This window comes from Cyprinodon variegatus, unplaced genomic scaffold, assembly GCF_000732505.1.
Source record: "Cyprinodon variegatus isolate N-32 unplaced genomic scaffold, C_variegatus-1.0 Scaffold772, whole genome shotgun sequence".
Classification (NCBI taxonomy): Eukaryota; Metazoa; Chordata; class Actinopteri; order Cyprinodontiformes; family Cyprinodontidae; genus Cyprinodon; species Cyprinodon variegatus.
In genome coordinates this window covers 107,357-127,449 of record NW_015151225.1, presented here as the reverse complement: position 1 = coordinate 127,449, position 20,093 = coordinate 107,357, and the positions used below count along the sequence as shown (strand labels likewise).

General features: G+C 36.1%; 2 protein-coding genes across 10 annotated transcripts in view; one reads left to right on the top strand and one right to left on the bottom strand.

Annotated features, from left to right (window-relative positions):
• LOC107098375 (sodium bicarbonate cotransporter 3-like) overlaps nt 1-8,356 on the top strand; it is a 67,243-nt gene extending 58,887 nt beyond the window's left edge. For 6 of the 8 annotated variants that reach the window (XM_015396019.1, XM_015396021.1, XM_015396020.1 and 3 more), the window contains 6 exons: nt 397-648; nt 804-872; nt 1,013-1,186; nt 1,455-1,592; nt 2,047-2,144; nt 5,788-8,356. In XM_015396019.1, the coding sequence (XP_015251505.1) occupies nt 397-648; nt 804-872; nt 1,013-1,186; nt 1,455-1,592; nt 2,047-2,144; nt 5,788-5,869 (813 nt within the window). In that variant the 3' untranslated portion in view covers nt 5,870-8,356. Of the gene's footprint in view, nt 1-396; nt 649-803; nt 873-1,012; nt 1,187-1,454; nt 1,593-2,046; nt 2,145-2,640; nt 2,690-3,137; nt 3,255-5,787 lie in introns of all 8 variants that reach the window. The other 2 variants (XM_015396022.1, XM_015396017.1) reach the window with 2 other exon arrangements.
• Nucleotides 8,357-11,702: 3,346 nt separating this feature from the next.
• herpud2 (HERPUD family member 2) lies at nt 11,703-19,830 on the bottom strand. 2 transcript variants are annotated; one of them, XM_015396012.1, is made up of 9 exons: nt 19,758-19,830; nt 19,047-19,337; nt 16,492-16,569; nt 16,070-16,183; nt 15,776-15,900; nt 14,047-14,154; nt 13,658-13,945; nt 12,430-12,544; nt 11,703-12,060 (listed from the first exon to the last, which is right to left on the bottom strand). In XM_015396012.1, exons 2-9 carry the CDS (start codon nt 19,191-19,193, stop codon nt 11,893-11,895), a joined length of 1,143 nt encoding a protein of 380 aa, XP_015251498.1. In that variant the 5' UTR covers nt 19,194-19,337; nt 19,758-19,830; the 3' UTR covers nt 11,703-11,892. The 2 variants fall into 2 exon arrangements, with proteins under 2 accessions (XP_015251498.1, XP_015251499.1); XM_015396013.1 differs by having other exon boundaries at nt 16,070-16,180.
• Between the last annotated feature and the right edge of the window lie 263 nt (nt 19,831-20,093).

The window sequence follows — 20,093 nt, the reverse complement described above, 5'->3', positions numbered from 1 at the left end:
TAGATCTCATTATATGACCAGCATCTGCAGAGCCAGAGCTGTAATTTTGAGGTTTAGATGAAAGGAATATGTTTGTGACTAAAAGGATTTTTCACCTGTCTGATTCTTTAATAACATTTGGTTTTCTTTAATGATATTGGTAGCTATATTTAGGCCAGCTGTCTGTTAATTTCATTATATGACTTCAAATACATTATTTCAACTACCGTAATATTATTTAAGGAAACTTTCTAGAAAATGTTTTGGATATTAGCATTGAATATTCTTAAAGAAATGAGACCCACCAGATTATTCTTGATATCCCTATTTTAACTCAGATAGTAACTTTAGGTCCATTATTAGGCTTACGTTGGAGCCTCCTTGTGTTAAATGATGTTTTCCTTTTCTCTCTTACAGAAAGGTTGTGGCTACCACCTGGATCTACTGATTGTGTCAATAATGCTGGGGGTCTGCTCCATTATGGGCTTGCCATGGTTTGTGGCTGCGACTGTCCTGTCCATCTCCCATGTTAACAGCCTGAAGGTGGAGTCTGGTTGCTCTGCTCCAGGAGAGCAGCCCAAGTTTCTGGGCATTCGGGAGCAACGGGTCACTGGGTTCATGATTTTTACCCTCATGGGCTGCTCTGTGTTCATGACCTCCGTGTTGAAGGTGAGATCAGTAGAATAATGCTTTATATCACTACAAAAAGTATTGAGAAGTAGCTTATTTTATAGACATCTAAAAGTTTCAAGAAAACACTGAACACATTTTTCTTTATTCTGTAAGATTATTTATTGTTGTGGGCAATTTGCTGCTTTTTACAGTTTATTCCCATGCCAGTTCTGTATGGAGTCTTTCTCTACATGGGTGTCTCTTCCCTCAAAGGCATTCAGGTAAGACTCCATCTATTACAGGTGCCTTTAAAACGTGTACTAGCAGTTAGTTTAACATCCGTGACATGTTTTCCTTTAAAATAACAACTTCTCTCATCTGAATCACAACTGATATGAGTGTTTTGTCTTTTTCTTCTTAGTTCTTTGACAGAATCAAACTGTTTGGCATGCCTGCAAAGCACCAGCCGGACCTGATCTACCTACGCTATGTGCCGCTGTGGAAGGTCCATATGTTCACCCTTGTGCAGCTCACCTGTTTGGTGCTACTTTGGGTGATAAAGGCCTCTGCAGCGGCTGTCGTATTCCCAATGATGGTAAATGTTTAAACACCTCTGGACTCTTTTTTTTAAACAGTTAGATCCTAACCAAAACATATAAAACACAATATTAAGTGTAAATGCGTAAAATTTCTCATATAAGAAATCATTTCTTATAAATGATATATTATGTCAAGTCATTGTCATTATTTGGGACTTTCACGCTGCAGTAGAAAGCATTTATTTTCATTGTTGTTTAGTTGATTTTGGTTTAAATGAAAGCCACAACAATTGTGTATATTTTACGTATGTTGTTTGTCTTCAGGTTCTATCTATCGTGTTTGTGCGGAAGCTTCTAGATCTTTTGTTTACAAAGAGAGAGTTGAGCTGGCTGGATGACCTGATGCCAGAGAGCAAGAAGAAGACAGAGGATGACAAGAAAAAGAAAGCGCGAGAAAAGCTGGTGAAGTTATCTTTTTTTACCTAAGTGATTATTCTCTTTTTATAATATAAAGATATAAAGCTATTTTACAAGACCTTTCTACTGAGAATCTCATGCTGCAATGAAACACTTAAAATTATGTCCTTTAGATTATTCAGCTACTTTTATTTTCAGGCATAACTATTGTTATTTATGACCACATAAATACTAAGCAGACCTTTAAATAAACTGTAGAAAATGCACAGATACTTAAAATGTGCTGTTTTTTGTTTTAACCAATCAAAATAAAAAGCACTGATACCCAACATGATAGAACAAGATGGCAACAAAAGAACTGTTTTACTAAAAATCTAAAACTTTTTGAAGGCTTAGATTATTTTTACAGGCAGGTTGAAATCATCACATGAAGAAAACCTTTCAGAAGCCAACATATCCTAGAAAATAAAATAAATGATTCTAAAACTGTTTGCTTTAGGAGGAAGTATCCAGACTGGAGGAAGAGGAGAGGAAACTGAAGGTCCACTTTGAAGGCTCAAACAGGCTAAGCATCCCAGTCAACTCGTTTTCAGGGAGGTAAGTGTTGCCCAGAGAAGACTCAACGCTGAAGGTTAATCAAAAGGTTATCACTATAGTTATTTAGAGTTTTTAAGCTTGCTTGTGTTTTCATTTGAAACATTTAACAGCAGATATTTGTCACATGAAGTATGGAAAATACTTTGACATAATTTATCATGGTCGAATTTGTTTACATCATAAAACAGTTTTTAAAATCCAGTCAATAGACATTGTTTCATCTCAGTTACATCTGCTGTGTTTTTACTTAACAGTAAGTAATCTAAATACATTTTAAGATGATTTAAATTGCTTCAGGATACCAAATTTCCTTTTTCCTATTTCCTTTTAGCAGCTTTTTCCTCCTCATCATTGATATCATTAGACTGATGTTCTCTCTAAGAGGTTTTAGGGGTTAAATGTTGCCTACAATGGATTTTTCATTGTGTCATGTTGTTTTGAACAACCTGAAATGGTGACTTGGAGAGCTTTGTGTTATTATGTTCACCTCAAACAGATCTTACAGAATAGGAGTAGTGACCCACAGCCTCCCAGTGCAAGAACAGGTAGCAGGGCTGATTGTCTGATGCAAAACATCTGAGCCATATGGCTGCATATTAACGCTGTTTATGCATACTAGCATGGCCCACACAGTGACTCTATTCATATTTAACTTTAAACCAGACTGCTTTGTTTATTTGTAAAGGTTAAATAGAGGGTGCTAGAATGTACTTTTCTAATAGATTTCACTTTAACTAACTTTAAAATGTAAAAAGCATTAGCTTTAACCAAATATTTTTAAATTAAAAAGCAAACAATTTGTTCTGTATTAACTTGGAATGTTCTAGTTGAAAATATGTCCTGTCAGCCTTTCTCTGCCACATTTTGTTTTGAACCATGATTTATGTGCATGCTTGTATCTGTGATTTTTGACCTGTTCTGCACTCATCTTCTCCCATTGACTCAAAGTCCACTTTCTTATCTTTGTGTTTTTGTTTGCATTCTGGCATGAAGTTCTGTTTCTGATGCCTTGGTTGTAAATATCTCTAATGAAATGGTCCAAACCTCAGTGTGGAAAGCAGTGAATTCCAGGGCAGAGTTCTGTGTCCAGCCTGTGAGGCATTCAGGAAGGTAGCCATGCCTACTGAAGTTTTCCAGAGCCTCCTATCAGTGGAATGAGATTAGATTGTTTTGGACAAATTACTTTGCGGAAGCAGGTTATAAGTGTCAATAATCTTAACATGGCTATGTTTTTTTTCTTCTATAAAACAGGCTTAATTTTAACCACTAATAAAATCTCAGACATTTAGTAAGCAAAAAAAGACCAAGAATATAAATAAAAAAGCTTTCCAACTTTCAATGAGATGTATCCTTTAATAAAAACAAAAATATAAAAAGATAAAAAAAAATATGTATAATAATTCACTTAATATAAACATAAAAACAATTTAAAATCAATATGAAGAAAAAATGTAGGAAATAAAAAATGTTCACACTTAAGCCAATAGGTCATTAAAAAACATATTTTGATTTAAAATGACTATAACCTTATTAGGTCCATTTCTTACACTAGTTATAGTAAAATTCATAAAACTGAAATAAAGTATAGTTGCACGGCTTTATAACTACAGAACTATACCAACAAATGATGGCATACCTCAAACAATGAGGGAGTAATTCCTATTCGGAAAAATAAAAAACCGAAGGTTCACACATTGTTTTTAAACATCACGTGAAGATCCTGCCTGTTTCTTATATAGTATTAGGTACAGTGCTAAATGTTATATAACTATGATAACTATTGAAAATATGGCATAAAAATACTTTAATCGCATTAATTCTCCTGCAATATACAGTTGTACTTGACAGTTTACATACCCTCCCATTACAGAAAATAATAAGTTCACACTAGAAATTAAATTAACAAGAAATTATTCAGGAACTCCGTCAGGCCTTTTTTATTTGTTTTGTTTATTAATATATACATATGTATGTATATTTATATTTAAAATCAATGACATGATTTCCATTTTTTTTTTATCATTTTCCATTATTATTTCTTTTGTAATTTTTCAATGTATTTTACTTTCAGCTGATTTTTATGTAATATTTCAAGCACAACTGTCAATACCATACAGTCTATCAGCTCAAAGGCAATATCTGTTAATGATATTTTGTTTGGGCCTTGATAACAGCGACATTATGAAAATGAGAATCTAATCCAAATTGGATGAAAAGAGCAGAAAGAAACAGGTTGTTTAGGCATCCAGGAAGCCAATAGCAACACTGAGACAGCTGCAGGAATTTCTGACAATAACCGGATCCAGACTACTGGTGATGTGAGTCTATTGTTTTCTATGTATTTCTGGACTATAGAGTAGTTCTGTAAAACAGAGAAGTCAAATTCTTTCAAAGCAAAGTTTTCAAGTGTGGCAGCACCAGTGTTGTTCACAGACATGGTAGAAGAAGTAAAGTGCCACTGCAGGTATTTGTTTATAGGCATAATTTCATCTGAGGTAAGAGTTGTAAATATTTCAGTAATTATGAACCGGGCGCCTTTTTAGCAAACAGAGAGCCAGCTGAGGGTCTCTTTATATTTTTAGGGCAGACCAGAGTTCATTTTAAATTTGCACCAATATTTACAGTGTTTAATTATGTCGCCGATCACACTCTGATTCAGCCCTTTTTGTCAAATTGGACAAAAGTTTATTTTCTCACCCTTGGATGGAGTCTGCGATGGGGTTTGAGGTGCACTTATGGCTGGTCTTTTGTGATCCATCTTCGAAAAACTATTGGCTGTATTCTGTGGCTATCGTCAGTGGCGCTGGAGACTCAACAAAGTAGCCAGGTGAAAGAGAGTGTGCAGTTTGTTATACCCATGCGCTCACCCAGATATTTCAACCCAAACCACTCTCTGATGAACTGACTAATGCCACCTATAGAGGCTACTACAGTCAACAAAGCTCCTTTAAATTGAAATATTTCATAAAAACGACTGATTATTAAGAATAAAACTTTTAACAGGCATGAAATCCAGAAAAAAGAATGAATGAAGAATTCTGGACAGAAGCCTTGTTACAGCCACTGAGCTACTACTGTAACCAGGGGCGCCGTTTTGGGGGTGGGGAATTAGGACGATTGAACCCTTAAGAGTCCCCAAGCCCTTAAGGGGCACAATTTGGTCCCAACAGTCAGGATTTTTCCAGGAGTTGATATCCAGCTTGTTAAAGATATTTATCAAAAGAAAACGCAACGCTCTACATTAAATAAATCACAGCAATTTGGCGGATCTGCTAATTAAAGTCTATGGAACTGTTGTAATATTCAGTCATCGGTGTGGAACAGAAACTTCTTAAAGCCAAAGCAAATTATTATATTCCATTAGTGGTTCCCAGCTTGTTTATTTTTTCTTTGTTTATATATTAGAACATACATTTTGTATACATTTCAAAGTCGAACTGTTAGAGTAAAACTTTTAACAAAACCTTCTTGTGTGGTAAAAACATCTCAGAACCTCTGGAACCTTGTTCAGACAGAACTCAGGTTGGAACCCACTGCCTGACTTGCTGCTACTATCCTTGAAGTGCTGTTATTGGTAATTGATGGATTGATGCCTAAACATAAACCCATGTGAGCGCTCATCATGTGTCTCTTTCTTTAACAGCCAAGAGAAGGTGGCGTGTGTTAGAGTTGATGTCAGCCCAGATTCCCCGGGAGAGGGCTCAACCACAGAGACCTTCCTGTAATAAAGAAACACCCACTGACTCTACTGAGCCGTCAATACTTTCATGCTCAGACGGTGCCTCATCAACATGGCAAAGAGCAAGGCTGAACTGGAGCAGTACTACCCACCTGCTGGAAAAACAGACGAGCTCCCACAGAAACTCATAGTCCTGCGTGTTCAGCACATGTGCTTAGATGCACATGATGCCATACATCTAGAAAAGTACAAAGGAAATCTGATGTTTCCCATTTAGGCAGTTCAGCTCAACTATTTTAAACATAGATGCCAAAGGAAGGCACTTTCTCATGAAGATCTGTCAGGATTTTGCTTTCATGTATTGTTTGGTGTACATCCAGATTTATCAGTAACAGTCACAGTACTGTACATTTTTTGTTTTACCTCATTTTTTTTTTTATCTGAACAATAGTTAAGGTTTTTATTTAATCAACATAGATGTCGACCATGAGTCGAAACCAGGAGATTTTATCTTAATCAACCTCGACTGGATAGAAACCGAAAAATTTTATCTTCACACACACTATACCAAAGCACTACCAAGTTGAAGTAACAAACATTCTTGGTATTTAAAAAAAAAAAAGACACAAAGTTAGCTAGTTACGGTTGTGTTAAAATCTATCTTCAAAAAGGAAGCACAAAAGGCTTAAAGAGCTTTTAAAAGTAAACCATACAATCTGTAGAGATAAGTCGGGGTATCATTCAGGGCCTCCATGAGAGAGGAAGACTTTCCACAGATAATAGGAAGGTGGAGCTACTGGAGCATAGGAATGCTGTTTGATCTCTCTCATGCAACAGACAGAGGGTCTGCGAGGTGTTTAAAATTATAGCTGGAGAAACGCAGATCTAAAAAGCTTTTTTACATGCCATAGCTTAACCTGGCTGTGAGAGAGGGCAACGCTTTAAACGGATAACAGGAAGGCTAAGCGGAGTACACCAATGTTTGGTTTGTTCTTTTAAGCCTACAGCATCAGTCTCTGATAGAAAGTCATATATTTTAGATAGAAAAACTTGTTTTACAGTAAGTGCTTTCTCAGAGAGATCTTTAAAAGCAGTTCCTGCTACAATCAGCTAGTAGCTCAGAGCTTTACAGAAATCAAAAACCTGCTTCAGAATTCTGATGGGTGCATCTCTTGACAAAAACATTAAAGTAATAACCATGAATTTTGATTTATTTCTACAGTTTTTTCAGACTCCTGTTGCACCAAAAACACTACACTGTAAAACCGAAACCATCTGCTGGGCAAACCCAGTGTTCAATATTTCTGCTTTGAAGTTGCTCAGTCATTTTCACTATTCAACCCAAAGCGCATAGTGGATGTTAGTGTTTTATCTGTGTGTTTATGTGCTGTATTCTGTGTTATCATAGAAAAGAGGCCATATAAAGTCTGTACTATACAGGAAGCACTTTGATTGTAAACTTTATGACTTAAAGCAGATTACATTGTTGAACTTACTTTCCTAACATTTTTTTTAAAGATGTACAAATATAATTCTAGAGTGGTCAATAATTTGATCTCTTTTAGCCACAAGGCAGTTATGATTACTTGCCCTCTGTTTTATCTGTTGTCGCTGGCATCATAAATATTTTAACTGAGTAATGAAATATATTTAAGATGCAAAATAAAGAATATAAAGTATTTGTGGACCGCAGTTATAGTTGCACTTGATTTTATACTGTCTGTATTATTGTGAATATCGCTGTGTGAAAATGTCTAGAGTTTAAAATTGTTTTATGCAAAATATTTTTACTGTAAATGTAAAAAAAAAAGATGATGTTGGAATTTGATTTCCTTTTTGCAAAGTGAAGTCCCGTTTTAGCAATAAATATTCTCTACACTTTAACATTAGGAGTCCTGCACTCCTCGAAATATTCTGGCCTAAGAATATTTTCGTGCAGCATTTTGTGCGTCTGTTTCATGTGTGTGGCGCCTCTGCAAACGACAGCTCATGGTGCCTTGTTGATGCTCTTTATGTGTTGTGTACCGGGCCATGTGATGGTGCACCGAGGGGCCGTTACATCCGTCACACTGCTCTGTCGCAGAGGCTTCTGTCTGTCGTATCGTTCCATGTCATTCTCAAGAACATGGCCTTGTCTGTTTTTCATTTACCTTACTAAACAATGTGTTTCTATGTCACAACTCCGATGTACGCTCACCACCAAAAAAAAAAGGAAAATTAACAAAAGTTTATCTAAATAATCAGTATATGTTCAATTTATTGTGGTGTCAATGTCAAATATAAATGTGAATATTTACTTATTTTGCTGATAATTAGATCAGTTGATAGATTATGTAAATGATGAAAGACCCTATTTTCAAAGTATCACTACTTCTCAGAATGTATGAATCTGAATGAAAAGTCTCTTAGAAAAATGATGTTTAGCCATCTAAATCACTTGGTAAAAATGTACTTCTACTTGTGTACGGATCATCAGTGATTCTGTTTGCTGACTTCAGTCATGGCTGGTTGTTGCAAAGCAATAAACTAATTATTGGGGATTTTTTTCAGTCTTTCTTTCATCCTGAATGGTGACTGATTTTAAATAATATATAATGTGGATTATTTTTGTTGGTACTTTTTCTGTCAGTAACACCTGAGTACATTTGAATTACAGCAGCACAGTAATAAAACTTAGAAAATACTGTTTTATTTATATTTTTATTTTTTGTTTAATGTCACTTTGCATAGCATTCTATTTCAGTCCGTTCATTCAGATATATTAAAACATTTTTGAGTCTTGCAAATAAACTATGAGTACAAGTTTCCCTCTGGGAGAATATAAAATCTGAATGATTTAGCCCCATTTTTAGGTAGACGACTGAATTGAATTGAAGTGGATAATTTTTGTGTGAAAGATAATATCAAGCACTGTATATCAGTAGCCATTTCCTCTCCATAGCTGCATGTAACAAATTGTATATAAAATAAAATGCAATGATATGGGCAAGGATACAATCATCAAGAGCAGAATGAATTACAGTATTTTATTCTGTGTATACAGTAGCAGCCATTCAAAATGGCAATTTCCAGCCGAAAAAGCAGCCCACTTCCATGCATCTCACGGCAGAATCCCCTCCAACTTCCAGCCACTGGAGGGACCCCCTTTTGCATATTTTTTTACTCTGACTCCAACTTTTCACTGAATTACAGGGTCTGACCAGGAGAAGGCGCTTCTCTTTAGATCTTAATGTCCACAAATCATGACAGAAAGAATATTTTATTAAAAAGATTGATGTTAAAAAGGAAGTGTAGGGGACCAGCCAAGGGCCCATCAAGGAAAGTGGGGAAATTGTGCATGCTACTACTGTAACTATGTCCCATCGTGCCATATTTGGATAAAACCAAGCAGCATATAACCACAAATATATCAACTTATAAGCACGGGGGTGGGGGAGAATTTCATAAGCACCTTGCATTCATTCATCTGACAGTGCGAAGTAATTTGACAACTGGGTCACCAGTAGAATGATGACTCAAAACTCAGTATCAAATCAATACCATTAAGTAAGGGTGTCAACTATGATCTAAAAGACATATTGCTTTTGCTTTCTCATCTGGAAAGGTTTATAGGTCCATGTTCTAAGTGTTTTTCATGTGTGAAAGATGAAAACTAACAGACCATAAATTTGGCAAAAATAATCTTAACTTGCAAAGCTGCATCTGAAGGACTGAGATAAGACAATATTTAGCGAAGGTTGAATGGGATAAATGAAAAAAAAGAGAGCAAGGGAGGAACTAAAATATAATTCATCCTATGTGTGCCAACCTCAACACATTGCAGCTATGACCAACTGCCTTTAATGCAAGCAGCAGTTTATTCTGACCTAAAACTTTAGGTGGCAGCAGAGAGCCATGTTAAAAATGGCTGCAGGCAAACATAAACCATTTCACCCTTCAGTCAGTTTGATTTCCTGGAATAATGGAAGACCTTGCTGTGTTGTTAATGAATCATTATACCCTTTATGATTTGAAGTTGTTTTGTAATGTAGAGTCCTGCTTCTTTTTGTGAAAAAACAGCATCCTGCTGTATCCGGTCTTAACTTTAAGGAAAGGTATTGTGTAATTTCATTAACACAGCTGTAGCTCAGTCAGCATTCAATCAGGTGTTAGAGGTACAATCTTTTGGTGCGAATTATTTCATTTCAGAAACTTGAATAATTTCCCATCTAACACTTACTCTAATGTGATAGTAAAATGTGTCACCTGACCACAGTGATATTTCTAGTAATTTATTATCTTCCAGGAATAAGTCTAAAAATGGACCTCGGCACACTATGTATCTGTAAATGATGGAGGACATGATATCGCACCTTTCTCCACGAGGAGGACACTGAGAATTTGGGATCCACAGACATGTAATAGCTAAATATATCTCAAGACAAAAAATAAGTAATTAGAAATAGCAGTTTTAAACTAAATGTTAAATTAGAGCATCCAGGAAAATGTTGAGTTCCACTTACAGAAACTTCCCAAAATAAAAATCTTATATTCATGAATCTTTACGTCCTTATATATATATATAAAAAAAAAAGATTCAGAAGCCCACAGCTGCACCCAAAATATTAAAGTAGTTTATCTTAGTAATCCTGTGCAAAAGGGGAAGTTTTTATAAAACTTCAGCACAACAGTCCCCCAGATGCTGCTTGTCCTAGAAGGATAAGTCAGTTAAGGCCATAGAGGGATGGGTTTCATACGGAAATCAAGGTTGTTAAAGTGAGAGAAAAGAATCCAGGACATTTTATGTGGTGTGAACTTTCCAGACTGCCGAAGTTACCAATTGGCTTTAAAGACCATATTTACTACTCCTAACTAGCAAACTGGCATATTGAGAAAGCATTTAGAGGATGAGGAACACTAGACTTAACAATCAAACAAAAGGCTAACCTATAAAGCAACTTTTAACACAGAAGTCGAGGATTTTTGCATCTGCACGATGCTACAAAGAGTCAAAAATTCATGCAAAAATCAAAGACTCAGCCAAGAACTGAGGGCATTGCATGGATATATGGACTATATATAATTCTCCTAGTTTATTCTTTTACTAAATTAGTGGACTAAATATACTTTTCAAAAATATTCAAATCAACTGACCTTCCCCTGTAAGTTTCCAGCTTTGTGCATTAATGATTTATGCTTATCACAACAAACTGAAAAGTAATAGCTGCTCACTATATGATTATAAAAACAGTCAGTGTGTTAATATGCTGTCTATTTAGTAACATTTGTGAAAACTGGAGCATACCAATTGAATCACAAGACAACATTATGCCAACTTTTTTTTAGTAAAGATATAATTTAGAAGAAATATCAGGAGTCGTTTTCTTAAATGTAATTCTGCATTAAGCAGTGAATAATCACCATGTAGAAACATATATTTCAAAATATCCTGTCAGTGAAAGAAATCATACTCTATTACATGTTAAAGATATATGTTTATTGTTTTATAGCCTTAAATTAAGTTTGTAAAGAAACAAACCTGAAGCCATCAGTCACGCAACTCTGCACATTACAAATGTTTTTGGACACATTTCATGAACTTTCAGACCAAACTCCTGTTAATATATAACAGGAGCTACATGACCCACAATCAATTACAGAAATCAAACTTCTGTACTAAAGTGACCATTTTCAGTTTTCATCTCTCATTATAACCACCTTTCCACAGCTTTACAAAAGACTACTTGAACAAATCTGGCTGTTTCTGAAGAGGATGCGTTACGCTGTGAACATACTCTGGGAATCCACCTGCTGGTTCTGGGTTACAAAGCATTACTGTTACATTTGATCACAGCAGGTAAATCAGCCTTTTTTATTCGACTCCTAAAATAATTTGCTTCTTAAGATAAAAGACAAACCTCCATTAAGAATACTCATATTAAATCTTTTTTTTTTTTTTTTTTTTTACTGGATCTGTCCTTTGTGTTTCAGCTCAGAGAGCAAACAATTAGGGAACGTACAACACTGCACCATGAGAGAACCAGTTTCCTTCTCTTCCTCTGAAATGCAGCACCATGTGCTGCTTGATGTTCAGTTAGCAACGTTCTGTGGCCCTTCTGGGATGAGTGACATAAAGAACGTTATGATAAAGGACCATGTGGAGGACAGGAAGCCCGCGTTCGGGGCGCTGTCTGGATCCTCTGCTCCTTCCTCTCCGCTCTCTCCATCGTCATCCGAAGCATCATCGTTCACTCCATCCTGCAAATATAAATCACCTTCTGATTAGGGCGAGCCCACTGAAACTGCAACCAAAGGTGACTGAAAAAGTGAATAATCAAAGCGCTGAATATAAAATTATATGTAGAAAATGTAAAACCAGTCATAGGTTGTCTGCATAATAAAGTGCTAAATTGAAAATGGTGACTAAATTTTTACCTCCAACATATTAGCACGGTTGGCTATAATTGTTAGAAAAAAATATCAACTTTAAATTGTTATATTTAGGTGATAGAACTAACTTTTCTCAAAGCAGTACAAATTCTTATTTCTCCAACTAAAAAAAATAAATAAAACAATCTATGGCGGGGTTTCAGGGAGAAAATGTGACAGATAAGTGGGGCGCTGTACCGCTTCTTGTAAGTCTTGGTTTTGTAGGTCTCCCTCCATTTCTTCCTGATTGGGCCGGTCTCCAGGGAGCTGCAGCTCGTTTTCCAGGTTGAAGGGAAACCAGCCGGCCTGATGGCTGCAGACACAAAATCACATTCATGATGGGAGGGAAAGTGTTTTGCCTTGCAGACACCACCCATCTAAATTAAAAACGCACATTTGCTTTAATGCTGTGATGAGTTTGAAGGCAGAAACTACAACTCCAAACATCATCCCTGCAGTCAGTTCATCGGGATTAGGATCGCCACCAAGTTTTCACTCTTCAAGTTAATGTAGGTGTTAATATCAACTGTTTTGCCAGTGAAATAATAAATATTTTAGTTTGGTGATCAGAACTTGCTTTTTCTTCTACATGAAAAAATACGTTCTCCTGCTTATTTAAGTAGAAGCAGTGAAGTGTAATCTTTCCATATATATTTCAATGTTCTTGTTCATTTCTGATGGTTTTATGCTAACAGCTCTGCAGAAATCACAGCCTGGATGCAGCAAAGTTTCCTTCCTTCTTCCCTTTTACAGGTCGTTTTATTTTTTTATTCCTTCCTTTCCATCTTTCCTTTCTCTACCTCATGCTAATCATTTCCTTTCCTTCCTCATGATCTCACCTTGAATCTTTACCTTTTCCCATATCTCCTTCCTTCCACATTCTTGTCCTTCTTATTCTCCTTCCCTCTTCAATCTTTTCATGTGCGAGCTCCACCCCTGCTCCCTTTGTCCTTTCTTCTCATCTTTTTTGAATACCCAATTCCATACTTGCTTTTCTGTCTATTTTTTCTCTTTTTTACCATTCTTCAGTTTTCTATTTTTTCTAGTCCTCATGTACATTTTTTTTCTTTTTTACAAAGTCATTTGAATTTCTCCATCCCTCTTATCTTTTGATTCCTTCCTTATCTAATTTCTTACTCCAATTTTTCAGTTTTTACTGTTACCTCTATTCCACTCTATGCATACGCCCCATAAAGTTAGATTGACAGGACAGGGCTGACAAGTCTGGACCTCTCTGGAAGTTTGAAATGAGCAAGTTTTCTTTTCCTAAAACCAACCCTGGGGTTGGAAACCAGTTTTGCCTTTTTCAACATCAACAGAACAAAAAATAATCTCTCACTGCAGGTATCGGAAGTATTTAGGAATAATAAACATTGAAAAAAATATCCACTTGTTGGCAAACACAAATGAAAAATGCTTCACTCACAGGTAGAGGACCAGCATGGCCATCATCACCATGACAAAACGGCTGAAGGATGAGTAGAAGTAGACTATGCTAAGCAAGATGGCAGCACGAGAGAATGTGTAGACCCAGTCCAGCCAATCCCTGTTGAGCTCCTCCTCATTTAGGATCTCCCCTCCCTGGGCATTCATTTGGACTTCGGGGTTTCCGTGCCGACCCGCCTGCGGTCTTTGGCTCAATGGGTCCGCCTGACTGGAGTGATTGGACATCTGGTCAGGTCGGTTTTGTAGTGAGGAAGCTGCCAGTAAATGACTGGAAAAGACCGAAAAGAGAGAGAGAGAAAACTATGAGCTAACAGAAAGGCCCAGCAAGATATGGGATTAGAATGCAAGGAACAACATAAATGGCCCTACTAGTGCAAATAGTATTGTCTTGCATACAGCTGCTGCCACCACATCAAAGTCATGGGGGTGTAATAGGAGGGCAGGTTTGTGGAAGCTGTTGCCATTTGCTGATTCCAGCTGGAAAGAAAAACCATAATAAAAGTACAGAAATAAGGACTCTCACAAAAATATACTTTTTTGATTTCATAACAGAAGGATTGTCTGTTCCAATTAGGACAAAGTCTTTCTAGATAAGACAGCAGTGCTTGAGAAACATTGAAATCAGAATTTACTTAAACAGCAAACCTGAAGCTTTAATATAAACAGCTGATTTCTGTGCTGCAAAGGGGCAGAGCATCAATCCGTGAAGGTTTTAACCCACCACTAAGATAAGTGGAATCAATGGGCCTCATACAAGAACTGTTCAGAGGAACAAATACTTTTAAATCGTTCGTACGGGAGATTTAGGTCAAAATATCACATTCACCATTTTTCTCCTATTTCTAATCTTCTCTCAGCTGTTATCCAAATCTAGTTTTTCAATAAATGGCTACATTTTTTTTTCCTATAGGGCCACTGCCCATCTTATTAGACTACATCATTATATATTATATAACTCTGCATTTATAAATTAACATTTTATTCTATAAATCAATACTTGCATCTGACTTATCAGTATCAAGAGGATTTTGTTTTTATTTTCTTGTCATTTCCTCAAAAGATAGAACAGTAAGAGATCAGGCTACTATTAAAATAACATCTGGAAAAGAAAATGGATAAAAAGTTCAGTCAAACTCCTCCTAACGATGAGACTTGTTTTCATTTCTCTCCATGGAGGCTCATTTGGCTTCTCTTTTACACTAAATGTTTAAATGTCTGTCTGACTTTGATAAATTTGAGTTAAGCTGTCAGCGTTGTGAGAGAAATTATGATGAAGGAATGGCAGACGTGGTCTGGACATGTGCAGCACAGGTGTGTTTGTACATTAAAAGGAGATTCAGCAGAAAGTTGTTGTGTTGGTTTAACTTGAGCTCATATTAACTATTTTGAGCATATTTTTGACTTTTTTCAAAATAAAATTTTTCTTTTTTTATTATTTAATTTTGTTTACTTCTGTGCAACCATGGCATTTACAGCTCTTGTATTTTATTCCCCACTCCTTGGCTTTTCACTGCTCCTTTAATTCTGCTTTTCAGATCCCAGTCAGACCTCGATGTGTGAACCTTTAAAGTTTGTCTTCTTGGTCTTCAGAGCCATTGCTGCGAATGAACACGCAGGCATGGGAATTCGTAGCGTTGTATGGGGCAGTAATTATGCAGATTTACATTTCTCAGGAACGCACACTCACTTTCGCACAGGTGGGCTAAATCACGTTTAAGAGTATTACGTTTATTAAACCTGACATACTGTGTTCATAAAAGCCTACAGGAGGAGAAACTTATGACAAGAATCCAAAAATATTGTTGCATGAGGCCCAATGTCTGGACAGATGCTGGATGGGATTAAAAAGGAATGAAAAGAAAAATTGGATCTACTAATGCAAGCAAACCAAAATAATTTCCGTTATTCATTCTGCTAGCAAATCATGTGAGCCCTAAATCAAATAAACGTATTGAATTAATGTTGGATTTAAAGAATAAGGGTTTTGTGCTGTATTAGGTTTTAAATACAAAAGCAGACTTTATTTATTTAAAAGATAAAGTTCACAGCTGATTCCCTATCTTTGCTCTGTCAAAGGCGTTCAAGTCAAAGAGCTTACCTTTGCATAAATTGTGAATACATGTGTTGGTAGGGGAAGGCTCCAGCTTGCTGTCTCAGCCAATCATTGCTCTCTCCAGCTGTCGTCTGACCTGCCTGACCAGCACCATTAGAGCTCTGAGAGGCCTGGAACCAGAAATCGACCCAATATTAGCAATAGCCATGAAATAAACGCACACACAACAATGTGAAACCTCCAGGGAGATGGGGATTACAGCAGTGAAGTGCATGATGAAAAGAAGAGAGATGATGATGAAATTATTGGAAACAGGAGAGAAGGATGCAGATGACCCACCGTGGGACTGACGGTGGTCTCCTGTGGCTTGTTACTGCGGCTGCGGGGCGGCTGTGGGGAGCTGGGAGGGGTTCTGGAGGCACAGACTAGATGGAGCATATGGTACTCATCCTGCTGTAGAAGGGAGGACAGCTTATTAGCTCACACACGTCCAGTATTGCATGTTCTTCACAACTTTATCCAAGTACTTTACCCACACAGAAAACATCAAAGCACTTCTAGCCAACACTTTGAACATGTGTTCACGTAAGAGTAGAAATAAGATTATTGATATAACAGATATTGTTTTATCAAACGCTAAACTAAAAATAAAATAAAAGTAATTTATACAATTGTTAGAGACCATGCTACTAACTAAATTTATTCATTTTCTATTAGTGGAAAAGGGGGATTTGCCCTAATACAAATTTACAGCAACTTACCTTCCTAAGCACATCTTTTAAGGTAAGGTGATCTAAAAGCAGTTTCCCAGAATAAACCAGCCTCTGGTCTTTGGAGCTCTAAAAACACAGAATAATGACAACGAGGTCATTGGAGATGTGGTTAAGTTAATGACATTTATTTTAGGAACAATGTAGGACACCAAGATTTTCATGCTTGATTTAGTAAAAAATTCTGAATACCACGTTTCAGACGGGAAGGATTACAAAATTAAAGGTCAAACAACTGATGTAAGTAATAAGAATGAGATCATCGTCGCCTTAGTACGAGTAAGTGGCTCTTCATGGATTTAGCAGCAAGTACCACCAGGTCAGAGCCTGCCCTGATTAAAACTAAGTCCATTCTACTACCATTCAAGAATTCAAATGGCTTTTAAAGCTGCTAAGCTTAGCATATACATCAGAGGTAATGATAAATAACCCAAACCGAAGTACATCCCTTTGTGTCAGGTCGCTGCAGAAGGCAGCAGTTTCTATCTGTTAAAAGAAGACGGCAGCAGAACAAGTTCTCTGCACAGAGAACAAAATCAGATTAGAGCTACAATAACGCCGGAATCTAAATACTTTAGAGCTCTGACGTCTTAAATCCTCTGGCGTTTCTTTTAGCTTTGGAAACCCAGTTTCTCTAACTTGGAGATTAGATCAGAAGTCTGCAACGCTTCATGATTTTTCAAACGTGATAAGATTCAAGGAAGAAACTCTGCAGAATCCACAAAGTAAAATAAGGTTATATAAGTTTTGGAAACATAAAAAAAAGACAGAAAACACTTTCTGTGATTTAAGCTGGGTCTCTGATATTTGGTTGTCAGCTTTAGGCTCTTAGGCATCCAATAAACATGTCATCCGATGACTATCAGGAAGTATTTCACTATCAGAGTCTGTGGCTGCAGTTTTTGCTTCAGGTATGGAATTCATGATTACACTTATAACACGATTCCTAAGAAAACCTTTTTCTTTACCTGCTAGTGAAGATTGACTGGTTGATAATCACTGCTGAGCATTTAAATTAAGCATCCCAAAATATCAATATCTACCAATTAACTTCTTTTTATTCTTATAATCAAACTTTTTTCTTGACAAAACTGTTACATTTTCTTTAACATGAGTAGAATTTTAAAATCAACCTACTGTAATCCTCCTAAGATTTGAATTATATATAAATTAAATGTTATATGCTTTTCATTTAGGACAGTATCCTTAAAAAAAACTAGATCTAATTTTTATCCTAATTTCTGGATAAAACTATGATCTTTATTGAAAAATAATGCAAGTTTGCTGCATTTGTGTTTCATTGCTGAATGTTTTCCATCTTTGGGATTAAGATTTAGCAACGAAAGGTTGCCTTTATCTAATGTCTTGTTATATACCTAGTCATAGTTTTTGCCTTTTTGAAGCAAAGAGTTTTCAAGACTATTCTGCAATGCATAGGCAAAATGACAATAAAGATTTTCTAATCTAATCATTAGTTTAATTAGGAACCACTACAAGTCAATTATCAGTAGGGCTTTAGAATAACCAAATGAAATAATCAAATGAAATAATCGTCAACTAATTCAGTAATCGTTGAATCTGTTAACTGAAGTATAGAGACAGAGGGACCCACTTAGAGCAGTCAAAATTGTTAAAAAAAAACAAACATTTTGCATTTAAGATGAAAAAACTTTTACTCCTGTCAGTATGTTCCATTCAGAAGTCCACGAGTCGAAAAGTTTTAGTTTCACCTGGTTCAATTCTGTATAAAATCTTCTTTAAGGAACCTTTCACTATCTGATTATTAATAGATTATTTAGAAAAATGATCGACAGATTAATCGATCATCAAAATAATCGATAGTTGCAGCCCTAATTAGGGGTGTAAATCCACTTTATTCCGGCGATTCGATAAAGTATCGATTTCCTGACCCAACGATTCGATTATTTTCGATACTCAAGAGCACACCATGATACGATTTGATTAATTTGTTGGGTTTTTTTTAACCTTAAATGCTAGTCAATGTTTCAAATTTGATATAAATCAATCAAGAAAAAACATGAATTGATACTCTTGCGACTGTGTCGATGCATCGAATCGCCGGCTGTTAGATTGATGCATCGATACAAAACGATTATTATTTACACCCCTAGCCCTAATTATCAGAAAGGTATTTAAACTACAGAAAGTATTAGCTGATCAACTTCTGTTTTTGTTTGTTTGTTTATTTTACATAATTTACTTCATGTTTAATGGCAATAATTTCATAGTTGTTGTTATTGTTATTTGGTCTATGGGGTTTTTCAAAGTTTATATTTTAATATAATTAATTTTAAATTGAATAATTACTAAAGTTTGTAATAAACCTAGACAGTCAGCAAAGCATAGCACTGTTGGTGCTCTCTAGTAATACTACTCAGTGTTAAACAAAAGCAGATTAAACAATCGGATTTAACTGGAATATTGACTAGACAAACTGTATTACGTTGCTTACAGCTTACAACAGTGAAATGTATACAGTTTTACGAAATATATTTACTGTATTTTTGTATAAGAGAGACACTTACAGGTTTACTGGGGTAAACATCAGACAAGTGGGCTTTAAGCTTTTCTACGGTCCAGTTCTGGTAGCAGTTGATTGTCTGGTCATCGTACTTCTGGTTGGGAGCCTTGATGACGAGGATGACAGGACTGTCCACAACAGCTTGATCCATGACTCCAAAACATCTGCCTTCACAGAAACATCCAAAGAAAAGTCTCTGGGACACGCCTCTCTGTGCCCTGCTTCCAGTCTTAAATTATTTTGTGAATTTCTAACGACGACGGAGTCCTTCAGTTATTTGGCACGGGGGAGAAAACTGAGAAATAAGAAACAGTTAAAGTTAGAAGCAACCCTTATATTTCCCTTTTTTTATCAAAGCAAATGACAAGAACAAGTAAACAAAAATATACAGTTAATTTTTGTGGCACAAACAGGAAAGCTTTCCATAACATTAACTGACAACTCAATATTTAAAACTACCTCAAGACTACGGATAGAGCCGAGGCTCGCTGTCTGTTTATCTCAATATAAAACATAAAATAACTGACCGCCACTATGTCAGGAATATTTGACAGCTAGCTAAGCTAATATTAGCTTCAACCGATTTCTTTTACCAACAACCTTAATGAAGCCATAGATAACACGCGGTTATCTTCTATGGTGAACAATAGCAGGTAATAAGACCCGGCCTTGTGTCAGAGTATGCTCTAAAGGATGTCAAAGCTGTTTTGCAGACCTTGTTTATCCCCAGTGACCGAAATGTTTCATCGTTAAAGCCCAGCCTAGCTTCCTCCGCTTCTTCCCCAGTGTTACTGGCGGATTGTAAACAACACTGTGGCGCACTACCGCCACCCACTGGCCTGAAGACGATAGTTGTAAATAATAATAATAATAATAATAATAATAATAATAATAATAATAATAATAATAATAATAACAATAATAATAATAACAATAAGATTAGCGCCAATTCAGAACATATGTAATTTCTGAGCACTTTACACAGACAATTCAACCAGATCATACAGCCAGATTGGTTCAAAGTTTTCTGTCTAAGGAAAACCAGCTGATT